The 12,306-nt window shown below is 45.7% G+C and overlaps 1 protein-coding gene across 1 annotated transcript; it reads left to right on the forward strand.

Annotated features, from left to right (window-relative positions):
* The first annotated feature begins 44 nt into the window (after window positions 1-44).
* On the forward strand, window positions 45-12,197 carry BAG2 (BAG cochaperone 2). Its single transcript, XM_060109614.1, has 3 exons — window positions 45-313; window positions 9,215-9,324; window positions 10,771-12,197. Exons 1-3 carry the CDS (start codon window positions 201-203, stop codon window positions 11,181-11,183), a joined length of 636 nt encoding a protein of 211 aa, XP_059965597.1. The 5' UTR covers window positions 45-200; the 3' UTR covers window positions 11,184-12,197.
* The last annotated feature ends 109 nt before the right edge of the window (window positions 12,198-12,306 follow it).

A 12,306-nucleotide genomic window follows, 5' to 3' on the forward strand; every position in this document is an offset into this window, starting at 1 on the left:
TTCGGGGCGGAGACGCGTCCCCGCGCCCAGCAAGGCCTCCCCGCTGCGCCGCCCTCGAGGCTGCCCGCGCCGGACAGAGCAGCGGCCGGCTCTCGTGCCCCCGCTCCCGGTTCCCAGTTCCCCGGTTCGCGGGCGGCGCGTCAGAGGAGGCGGGTGGAGCGCGGGGAAGGCAGTGATCTCGGGCCGTCCGCCGGACGCCGATGGCTCAGGCGAAGATCAGCGCCAAGGCCAACGAGGGCCGCTTCTGCCGCTCCTCGTCCATGGCCGACCGCTCCAGCCGCCTGCTGGAGAGCCTGGACCAGCTGGAGCTCAGGTGCGCGGGCCGGCCCTCCGAGCCTGCGGAGGGCGCGCGGGGACCGAGAGCAGGGAGCGCGCGGGCAGCGGGGAGCGGCTGGCAGGGGAGCTGGGCAGCCCCGGGCCCCGCGGAGGGCCGCGCTGGGTCGGTGGGTCCCCTCACAGGAGCGGCCGTGTTCTGGGTCAGCGGCCCCGCACGCTCCGGCGGCCACGCTCCTTCGCGGCTCCAGACCCGAGCACCGGGAGCGTGAGAACCGAGAAGGGAAAGTTACGGGTACGTTACTCGACATGGGGGCTGTGACACTGGCCGTCCGCAGAGCTTCTGGAACGTTCCGTGTGGGGGCCAGGTGTTTCCGGCCCAGTCTTTTCCCATAGTGTATTTTTAAGACAGGCGGCAGTTTAGTGGTCCCCATTGTGAATGATCGATTTCTTTGCAAAATATAAAAATCCATCTGATCCCAGGACGGGAGAGGAGAAGGACCCGTGTCCTCTCCCCCTGCCACTTTCAGCCCGGGTGTGTGTGTGGGGGTGGGGGGGCCCTTCTCCAGGTCGCCGCTCACACCTTCCAAATGCTGGTCACTGGCCCAAGAACACGAGTCAGTTTTCCCTTCTTAACTAATGACGGTGTTATTAAGTAATCAGTGTGCCCATTGCGATAAACACTTGCAAGGTGAGAGTGTGAGTTGTTCCACTGGGGGAAGGTGGGGGGGCGGTCCCGGCGCTGAGGTCCCGGGAATGTGACTTTAGAGAAGGGCCCGTGCACTCAGGCGCGCATTTGGGTGACAGGTTACTGCTGACCAGGAGCAGATGTCTCCCTTAATGGTTTGAGTGTTTTTCTGAGTTTGGGAAGATGCAAGAATGTGTTCCTAAGATTTTTCCTGAAAATCTCTCTGAGTGCCTGTTCTGCCGGTTTTCCCAGAGAGAGCTCGGAGTACCTCATTCCTGCTCTTCTCCTGAATTCTTTCCAGGCTGTGCTGTCAATTCCTGTAGAACCGGGCACCACGGGCACTCCTTAGTGGCTGGCTTGTATGGAATTCCTAAATAATTTCTAAGAAATTTGGGAAATACTTTTTTTCCTTTAACAGTGAATGAAAACTTGTATGTACTTCCTATAACTGTTTATGTCACTGAAGTTACTGTGTAAGTTGTGTGCAAGTGTAGTTACAGGAAAATCATATTGAGGCGCCCACAACTCCCTGAAACAACAAGGAATTTTTTTCGCATAGTTTTCACCTGGTCCTGGGTGAGCAAGGGAGTACGTAAGACAAAAATTTTAAGAAGCATTGCATATATGTCTTTATCTCCCTGGATTAATATACCAAAACAAGGGGTCTGTTTGCCAATAAAGTACATTAATAACCAAGTGAATAATTTATTATCATTTATTAATATATATGTTTAAATTGTCATTTATTATTATATACGTGTTTATTATTATTATTATCATGATCATGGGAAGTAATGACGTCTTCTCAGAAAATAAGTTCTCCACCACCATGATTTCATAGAGAGTAATAGAGGGGTCCTGCTTGGAATGAGGCATGATGAAACAAGCTGGACCAGATGGAGCAAAACTAGAGCTCCTGAGTGTGCCTGGGAAGATTATGATTTCTTTTTATGTAGCAGCGAAACAAGTGCCTCAGCATCTCCTCCGGTCTTTAGAACTTTGAGGGCATGTTCTCAACCATTTCAGGGGTCTCTCTCCCCTAGTTAGAAAGAAGGGATGTTTTCTTAAAGGAACAGGTGGGATGCTGCCCCCACCTTTCTTCACGCTGATTCACTTTCCTCAAACTTGGTGCCTCACATAGGGTAGGTACAGAAGCAGTCAAGTACTCATCTTTAAAAGGAAGCCTCTGGTTTTGAATATTATTCTAATGCTTCATTAATGTAAAGTGAATTCTGATTACCATGTGCAAGTGATTAAATAATAACTTGCTGAATTAACCCTTGAGCTAAGAAAGATTAATATGTGTGTCTAATTGTTCATTTTAGGGCCTTTTCTAGTAATTTTAGACTTTTGTGAGCTTTGTTTCTTCCTTTAAAAAAAAAGTGATGCCGGGCTTCCCTGGTGGCGCAGTGGTTAAGAATCCGCCTGCCAATGCAGGGGACACGGGTTCGAGCCCTGGTCCAGGAAGATCCCACATACCGTGGAGCAGCTAAGCCTGTGTGCCACAACTACTGAAGCCCGTGCACCTACAGCCCATGCTCTGCAACAGGAGAAGCCACTGCAATGAGAAGCCCGTGCACCGCAAAGAAGAGTAGCCCCTGCTTGCCACAACTAGAGAAAGCCTGTGCACAGCAACAAAGACCCAAGGCAGCCAAATAAATAAATAAATAAATAAATAATATTTTTTAAAAAAGAAACTATTGATAGAATCATGCCTATAAGATCAAGTTTAAAAAGAAAAGGTGACATGCATGTGTCATCTTATCTAATAGTTTAATTTCATATTGAGGATGGCAGGGTACTAAGTAGGGTGAAAATTACAGGCTGTACCTGGAAGCTGGTGTTTACTGTTCCCCCACTGTACTAGTTTTGTCAATTGTGGCAGACCTTTTTCTATATGAAACTGAAAATAGAATTATGCTCAATGCTTTATGACCTGCCTTGTAAACTGATGTCCATGGTGTTTAAAGTGCTTTCAGGTGTTTGGCAGCATCTGAGAAATCATTAAAGAAACTCCATTTGTTTCTAATATGTTAGCACGACACTAGCCTTTCTTTTTTGACGCCGGCTCACCTCCTTTTTTCCTTCCTCCTAAAAAGGTGATGCCTTTCTCTCCCGGTTTTCATGACCAATTCAAATGGTGTCTGATTTTTCCACTCGTCAGTGGCTCTAAACACTTTGCTTAGATTGTTACTAATTTAACAGTAATCATAATTCATAAATGATACCCACTAACAGTTATTTAGTTAATGAGCACTGACTCTGCAGGCCCCGTGCCTTTGTGGAAATTACCGTCACCTCTGTTCTTCAGGCAGGAAATTGAGGCTTGAGAAGTTAAATGACCCATCCAAGGTCACACAGCTGGAACCCAGGAAGACTGGCTATAGAGCTTAATACTTCATGCCTGAATTTTCTTAGAGTAAAGTATGTCATATTTCAAAAATGTAGGGATAGTATATGATTTTACTGAAAGGTGAAAATTCCACTTAGATTGGTGTCCCTGAGTCCGTGATCTCAGGGACTATTAAACACCTGTTCTGTGCAGGGTGTAGAGTGGCCCCTGAAGGCTCTCGATGGTGGTGAAGATGCTTGGGACGTGGGGTGTGGAGAACAGCCGAGGGGAACGACAGGACTGGGAGACCAGCTGTTCACATGTCCCCAAACTCGTCCTATTGTGGCTCCCTCCCCCGCCATCAGCCAGTCACCATTGCTTCCATGGCAGCCAAGGAATGAAGGATGGGGCAAGGGCGGATGTGGTCATTTAGCTGACAGTTTCACTGCACCAACGTCCCAGGAGCCACAAGACAAGATGGCACCATAGTTAATATTGTATAAGAGCCTGTAATTTAAAAGATTACTTCTTGTAGACATTGTCATGTGAACCTTCCAAAACCCTCTGAGGCAGGAGGAGGACGTATGTTCCCTCCTTTAGAAGCGAGCGAATCCAGTCCAGAGGGACTGAGTGGCCGGTCTGAGGCCATCCTGCTCATGAGTAGCTCCTGACACTAAAGCCTAGACCCTTTTTTACACCAGAGTGTCTCAGTAGTGAATGTAATTTATCATTTTGGTGATGATTAGGGAGCCCTTCAAAATCTTAACCTTGCCTAAAATATAAGTGATCTTTGTAGTATTCTTTCTTATTCCCCTCTCCTCCCCTCCCGTCCCCTCCCCTCTCCTCTCCATGTTGGGTCTTCGTTGCTGTGCGCGGGCTTTCTCTGGTTGCGGCGAGTGGGGGCTACTCTTTGTTGCTGTGCGCGGGCTTCTTATTGCGGTGGCTTCTCTAGTTGTGGAGCACAGGCTCTAGGCGCGCGGGCTCAATAGTTGTGGCTCGTGGGCTCTGGAGTGCAGGCTCAGTAGTTGTGGCGCCCGGGCTTAATTGTTCCATGGCATGTGGGATCCTCCTGGACCAGGGCTCGAACCCGTGTCTCCTGCACTGGAGACCACTGCACCACCAGGGAAGTCCCTGTAGTATTCTTTTGATACAAGAATTTTGAATAAGAAACAGGACTATGATTTTAAGAACCTGTTTTACAAGTAATTTCTTTGAAATAAGTCCATTTGCCATTTCCCCTTTTGATGAAAGCACAATTTCTTGTTATTTACAAGCCTGAGTTCATAATGGTAAGCATGTAATAACGACCAGGAAGCTAGTGTTCAAGGCACCAGTTCTGGGCATGGACTGCATGCAGTGGTCCCTCCGTGTCTGCAGGGATTGGTTCCAGGGCCCGTGGGGTACCAGAAGCCACAGATGCTCAAATCTTTTCTATAAAATGGTGTAGGAGTCGGCCATCCGTATCCATGGGTACTGCGTCTCTATTAACTCATAGCTTGTTTAGTCAATGCTGTCAGTCACTGTGTTAAACTCTTGACCTGCTTTACTTCATTCAGTCACACCCAGCATCTCATGATCCCCGTTTTGTAAATGAGGAAACTGAGGCAAAGAGAATGTTAAGTAACTACTCGAAGTCACTCAGCTGGTAAGTGGCAGCAGCGCTGGCTTGAGCGGCAGGACTGAGGCCCTTGCAGTCCCCGCACGTGGCACGGAGCACGTGCCGGGGTGGCTGGCCTGGGAGACCACCTCCCAGCACCTTGTCCCTTGGTCCCCAGGCTGCGATCTCTGGGCCCCGGGGACCAGCTGAGGATGCGTGCGCTCCACATTTGTCCTCGCGGGAACATTCTGAGCACAGGTTCCCTCTGTTAAAGCTTAGTTGTGATTTCATGCAGAGAGTTTTCCAGGAGCACAGCCCGGGCCAGCCTTGCCGTGAGGATCAGTTCTTTCCCAATTTGGACATGTAGCTCTTGCAGGATCTGCTGGTAAAAACAGAGCTGCCCGCCTCTGCCAAGGAGTGTTGTCAAGTGATGTGTTAAGAACGTGAAGGATAAAGTGAGATGGTCCAACACGCCTCTGAACAGAGTTCCAGGAGAAATCATAGAAGGGCAGGTGGGAAATATTTGAAGGTTTAATGGCTAACAGTTTTCTAGAACTAATGTAGACAAAAAGATGTGTATATGAATTGAATTTAAGGAGACCAATAGCTGATAAATATGACTTAAGCAAACTAAGTAGAGATGTAGGTTCAGCTTTTTAAAAGAAAAAACTAAGCATGTGATGTCCATACACTAGGCAGATGTAGTATTGACGGCCTCAAGGGAGGGGAAGGAGGAAGCTGCTAAGGAAACAGTTCCTGCCAGAAGGATTGGGTTTTGAAAAAGGATCACTCAGTAGACGTGGGCCAGGGATAAAGAATGTTCAGGAAGCAGGGGACAGAAGATGAAAGGGCCAAGATGCCAAAAAACCCCTGGGAATCTTTACGTCCTGAAGAATGAAATTTTACCTTTGCTATGAAATGAAAAAGGTTTACATAAAATCATATATAAGAAGTTCTGTAAAAGATGAAATCTGTTTTTCACAGGGAAAATGCCCTGGCAATTTCTAGCCTTGTGGGAAAAAAAATAAAAGTTCCATCTAATTGCCTCTATATTTGGTCTCATTTAATGACCTCTCACTGTTGTGGCCTCTCCCATTGTGGAGCACAGGCTCTGGACGTGCAGGCTCAGTGGCCGTGGCTCACGGGCCTAGCCGCTCCGCGGCATGTGGGATCTTCCCGGACTGGGGCACGAACCCGTGTCCCCTGCATCGGCAGGCGGACTCTCAACCACTGCGCCACCAGGGAAGCCCCAAAATATCTTCTTTATATGACAGATTTATTATATTTTTTCTAGAGTGTCTCCTTTCAAACGATTTTCTTGTTAACTTCATGAACTTACTAGTATAACTTATTATCATAAGTGGAGCGTTCTTCTTTAGAGTAACAATTCTCTATCATCTTACATTTGAATATAAACTCAGGAGTGCTGGAAAATTAATCTCTTCTTTCAGCATCATCTCATTTACCAATCAAATGACTCATCTGTGCCATTTACTAGAGTCACGTTTGTGTTTTTGCACAAATGTTTCATGTTAGTGACAACCTGACCCCTTTTCATGTGTCCCGGGCCCTGAGAGTCCGCTCGTGTGAAATGTGTAAGCACATAGTGAATAGGGCTGGAAGGCAGCCTGATGCTGTGTGTTTACTGTTTTATAGAATGTTGGTTTTGATTGTGTTTTCCAGCCAAATTAGTCACATAAGATTCTTACGAGCTCTTTGCTTCTACTGGCTCTTATAAACACAGAATCCAACAATGTATTTAGTATCTTGAGAATCGAGACCCTGTGACTGTACAGTGTGTCGGTGCTATTTTGGGGGATAACAGGTGGGTGTCTGTAGGGGAAAAGGCGCGTGTGTGGTTGGGGTGAGGGCCTCCTCATGTGACAGGAACACATGCTAGAACACGTGCCCAGGAAGACACGGGATTAGATCTCCTTGTGATCTGTGTTTCCAAGAGCATCTGAGTACTGGAGGTAGGTCTGTCACTATTTATTTTGCAACACTTGGCAACTTATTTAGTTGTGGTGTAATAAAAAAACAAGAAAGTGCCCTGGAAACAGCACTTTAAACACACAGGATTTTGTTCTTTCGCTCTCGTAATTTCACAGCCTTGTTCTTTAGTCACTGGTTGTGTTTGTGTGTCTGTGTAGTAAGTGCATGTGTGTATAGTTGCAGGGTTATCAGGGCTTTACACCAAAAACCTACAGAAGTGTTCTCTTTAAATTCGAGAAAAGACAAAGATGCCCTCTCTTAGTGCCACTGTTGAATATCGCACAGGAGGACTTTAGTCAGTGCTATATAAGAAAGAAAAATAGGAGCTGATAGGATTGAAAAGGAAGAGATGCGAATTTTCATTTTTTGTAGATGAAATGATCATCAATCCAGAACTAATAGAAATTAAAAAAACATTAAAAATGAATAAGTGTAAATGAAGGTTGCCAGTTATGACGTGAACCTACCAAAAACAGCATTTCTCTAATCAACAATAGCCAACTATAAAATGTAGTATATATGTAAATATATTATTCACAATAGTAACAATATCCAAAATACTCAAAACACTTAGAAGAGTCTGTAAGACTACCATCAAGAATACTTCAAAACTCTAATAAAGAACGTAGAGGAGGGTCTGGATGAAGGAGACACCCTTAGAGGAACTGACAATTTTCTAAAGTTGTCTAATTTATTCCAGTTTTTTGAGAAACCCAATAAACTTACTTTAGAGTTTATGGAGGAATAAAAGTCGAAATAGCTATGTTACTTTTAAAGATTAGAGGGCTGGGGACTTCCCTGGTGGTACAGTGGTTAAGAATCTGCCTGCCAATGCAGAGGACACGGGTTTGAGCCCTAGCCCGGGAAGATCCCATGTGCCGTAGAGCAACTAAGCCCGTGCACCACAGCTACTGAGCCCGTGTGCCACAACTACTGAAGCCCGCGCATCTGCAGCCTGTGCTCCGCAACGAGAAGCCACCGCAATGAGAAGCCTGCGCACCACAAGGAAGAGTAGCCCCCGCTCACCACAACTAGAGAAAGCCCACGCTCAGCAACGAAGACCCAATGCAGCCAAAAATAAATTTAAAAAAGATTAGAGGACTGGTCTACCAGATACTAAGGCATATCACAAACAAAGCTGGTGCTATTTTTAAGAAATGGGTGTTGGTGTAAGAACAGTCAAAATACTACTGGATGGAATAGAGATTTCAGAGGCAGACAATCTACAAATCATTGAGGGAAAGATGGATTTGGGGTGCACAGTGTTGGGGAAAATGGTTAAATCCTTACCTAACCATATACAGAGGTGGATTCTAGATGAATTAAGACATAAGTATGAGAAAAGTGAAACAATCAAGTTAATAGAAGGAGATGTAGGAAAGTATGTCCTGACCTAGGGATGGGAGGACCTGAAACAAAACTTCACAGCATGAGCCAAGGCAAAACAAAACCAAGAAAAGATGGATCTTTTTACTTTTCACTTCAGAATAAGGCTCTCTGTTCAGTGAAGGACCTCCCAGACACAGATCATATAGGGTAGGATGGGAGAAGATGGTCACAGTGTCTGTCACCAAATCACCAAGAGGGCAGTAACCCCAGTTTAAAAAATAGGAAAAGGTTGTGAACAAGGTCACAAGGATACAAAGAGATGTCCAAAATTATTAGCAATGAAAGAAATGCAGATTAAGTACTGACATATCTATCACTTGTTAGCCTGGCAACAGATGGTTAGAAAGTTGGGAGATGCTGCGTGCTGGTAGGGCTGTCGGGACACAGGGACTCCTGGTCTGGCCATTCTGGAGAACAATGCAGGGTGGAGTCAGATGACAGTCCACACACCCTGTGTCTCAGCAGTTCCACGCTGGGATGGATCCTCTCATCAGGGCCATAAGGGGAAGGGTACTCGTGGATGGGTTGTGAGCAGAAGCTGGGGGACAGGGCGTGTCTCTGCTGGGCCAGGGAGGGCAGATCAGGTGAGGGACATGGGAACCTGGTGATTCTTAATAAAGTATGCTGCTGAGTGAAGAAAAAAACAGTGAGATATAAGTAAATTGAAAACAGACAAGTCCATGAGTACAGATTTTTTTTGTAAGAACGAATACAAATCGATAAACACTGAATAGAATGAGTGCCCTGAGAGCGGGGAGGAAATTGGGAACCACAGGGCAAGTGGATTAAAAAGAAAACAATTACAGAATAAAAAATAAAAAGGAGTAAGGAGTTTTGGGGAAGTGTTCCTAATCGTCGTTACACCTGAGCTGGACTGAGCAGTGGAGAGACGAGGAAGACGCGGCTTCCCTCCAGTAACTGTCCTGTCCCCCGCACTCCGCAGGGTGGAGGCTCTTCGGGAAGCGGCCACGGCTGTGGAGCAGGAGAAGGAGGTCCTCCTGGAGATGATCCACAGCATCCAGAACAGCCAGGACATGCGGCAGATCAGCGACGGTGAGGGCCCCTCCAGGGGCCGGGGGGGCGGCAGGGGTGCCGCAGAGCCGCTCCTCCAGCCCAGCAGAGACGGGCCGGGCAGGATGTGACAGCAGAGGAAACGGGCACAAGGTCGGCAGCAGAGAAGAGACACAAGGAGATGAATAGAGGTGTAACGTACAGAGGGGAAGGGGAGGAAGGCAGAGAAAACAGGTTATGGACCCACTGAACCCCGTTCCACAGGAGGGCCGGGTGGCCTGTGATGCTCTGCACCAGTGGGCAGTGCTCCTCCTAACCGGGCTCCCCTGGGGCTGCACAGGACTGGCCTGTGGGCCTAGCAGCTGGTGTGGTTAAGTGTGCATCCCGGCCAGACCCACACTGTCACACATCCTCAGAGGGGTCAAGATCTAGTCTGTCTCTTCACTGCCCTGGCCATAGAGCAGTGAATTGGGAAGGAGGTTACAGAGCAGGACAGGTTGCTGATTTCCATATAAATAGTGAAATGATAACCCAGCACCCTCTTCATGCTGGCCAAGGCTCAGACTACTGGCCTAAATTAGTCTGGAGGGGATGAAGTCAGTGCCTCATTTTGAGGCCAGCTTTTCCTCCCGTGTCATGGCTTTTTTCAGCCAGAATCGGGGCATTGTATTCTGATACGCACACAGAATGTGAGGCCCCAAAATATGCCTCTCTGGCCTAAGGATTATTCCGAACTATTTTTGAGAAACTGCAGACACAGGAGGAGGAGCTCTGAAAACAGTAGAAGTCACTGTTTTGTAAGGGAAATTTACATTTTGTAAAGGAAATCATTTGTAAGGGTGTCTCCCTTTCTACCAGGAAGAGGAGGATGACTAAATTACAAGAAGCTTTCACCAGTGGAGAAGGCACCTACTGAATCTACATAAGAACCCTACCTTTGTCTATCGTGCCTTTTCTGGGAACCTCCAGAACTTGCCTCCCTCCCTCCTCACCTTCTCTAGCTGAGGGTATTTTGGGTGGAGGCTGGGCCATCTCAGGGAGTTACTCAGTTTCCCTGGGGATCTCCCATGTATATACATGGGGTATACATGTCAATAAGCTTCTGGGTTTTTTTCTTGTTAATCTGTCTTATTACAGGAGGGTCTCAGCCAAAAGCTCAGAAAGGTAAAGGGAAAGTTATCTCCCTCCTCTAATGCACATCCTCATGTAGCTCCAGGGCATCCAGTCTCCTGCTCTAACCAGCACAAAGCCCCAGGTACAGACGCACACCTGCCCCAGCTTCTGCAGACGTGACAACCGCAGAGTCATCTGGCGTCCAATCTGATACTCTTTATAAATTAATCTTATTGCTGTAGTTTTAACTTGTATCTTTAAGAAATTCATAGGTGCTCACAGGATAGATTCAGCCACACAAAAATGCCTTAGTGTTCTTGACATAGATGCGTGTATGTCTCATATTGATTGATATTTCAAACTTTTCATGATTAGGAGAAAGAGAAGAATTAAATCTGACTGCAAACCGTCTGATGGGACGAACCCTGACTGTGGAAGTTTCAGTAGAAACAATTAGGAACGCCCAGCAGCAGGAGTCCCTCAAGCACGCCACCAGGGTCATTGATGAGGTGGTCAGTAAGTTTCTGGATGATCTGGGAAATGCCAAGAGTCACCTGATGTCGCTGTACAGCGCGTGTTCCTCTGAGGTGCCTGCGGGGCCGGTGGATCAGAAGTTCCAGTCCATCGTGATCGGCTGTGCTCTCGAGGATCAGAAGAAAATTAAGAGAAGACTAGAGACCCTGCTTAGGAACATTGAAAACTCTGACAAGGCCATCAAGCTGCTGGAGCATTCTAAAGGGGCTGCTTCCAAAACCCTGCTACAAAACACTGAAAGCAGATTCAACTAGTGTTCCAACCTAAGAGCCCTTATAAATAATCACATAAAAATGATAACGTACTATCTTAAGTGATAACTAGTTCTGTTTGTTAGACATAACAACTCATTTGATACTGATAGTTGTTTCCGATGAGGAAAATATCTCAGTGTTGTTAGTTTGTGAATAACAATTAAAACTAGAAATATTTTGATTACCTTTCTAGAAGTTTTTAGATTGAATTCTTGTCTTGTACTAGGATCTAGCACCTCATATATATATCTATATCTATATTTTACTATTCTGTGGATGAACACTTAATATGTGGGGGAAATAAGTGCTCAGCTAGGGGTAAAAGCATTATGGTTCTCTCCTGGGCTTTGTCTGCAAAGACACACGGGCACACACTGACCAAGCATCTGCTGTGAGCCAAGCAGTGAGCTTGGAATTATGGAAGGGAACCTTCCCTGTGTCTTCTCTTTCATTCAACAGGTTTTTTAGACATCTATATCAAATTATTTTGAACTTAAACATTTATGCATCTCATAATATGAATGTACTTCTTGATAATACGTGAAAACATGACATAAAATGTAGAAACTTCACCTCTAATTTTACCACTCTGAACTGTATACGGTACATCCACTTCATCTTTTTCCAAATGCATCATTTCTTTAAATTTTTAATCATTACAGAAATACAATGTTGTAACTTGCCTTTAAAAGGAAAAATTAAATACCATTTTAAAGTCTGCTTTTAATTCTCAACTTAAGAACCTCTATTCCATGTAGTTGTACAATTTACCCATTCCCCTTACTGGACATTTAGGTTGTTTCCAGTTTGTTGCTTATTACTGCAACATATTTGTGTACATAGAGCTTTTTCCTTCTTTCGTTTGTTTTTGATTTTCTTTGTATAAATTCCCAGCAATGGGTTTTACTGGGTCAAAGGGTATATACATTTTCATGGCCTGATATGTTTCCAAAGTTTTTTTGTATAAGAGTTATATCAATTTATACTGTCTTCAATAATTAAAAAGTAGCTGTTTCACTGAGAGCTTTTCAGCATTGAGCATTTTTTTCTAATATTAAATATGAAATACCTTAATTTAGATTGCATTTTGTTCACTAACAAGGTTGACCAGTGTATTGATTAT

The sequence above is a fragment of the Mesoplodon densirostris genome, chromosome 10 (assembly GCF_025265405.1).
Source record: "Mesoplodon densirostris isolate mMesDen1 chromosome 10, mMesDen1 primary haplotype, whole genome shotgun sequence".
In the NCBI taxonomy this organism is placed as follows: Eukaryota; Metazoa; Chordata; class Mammalia; order Artiodactyla; family Ziphiidae; genus Mesoplodon; species Mesoplodon densirostris.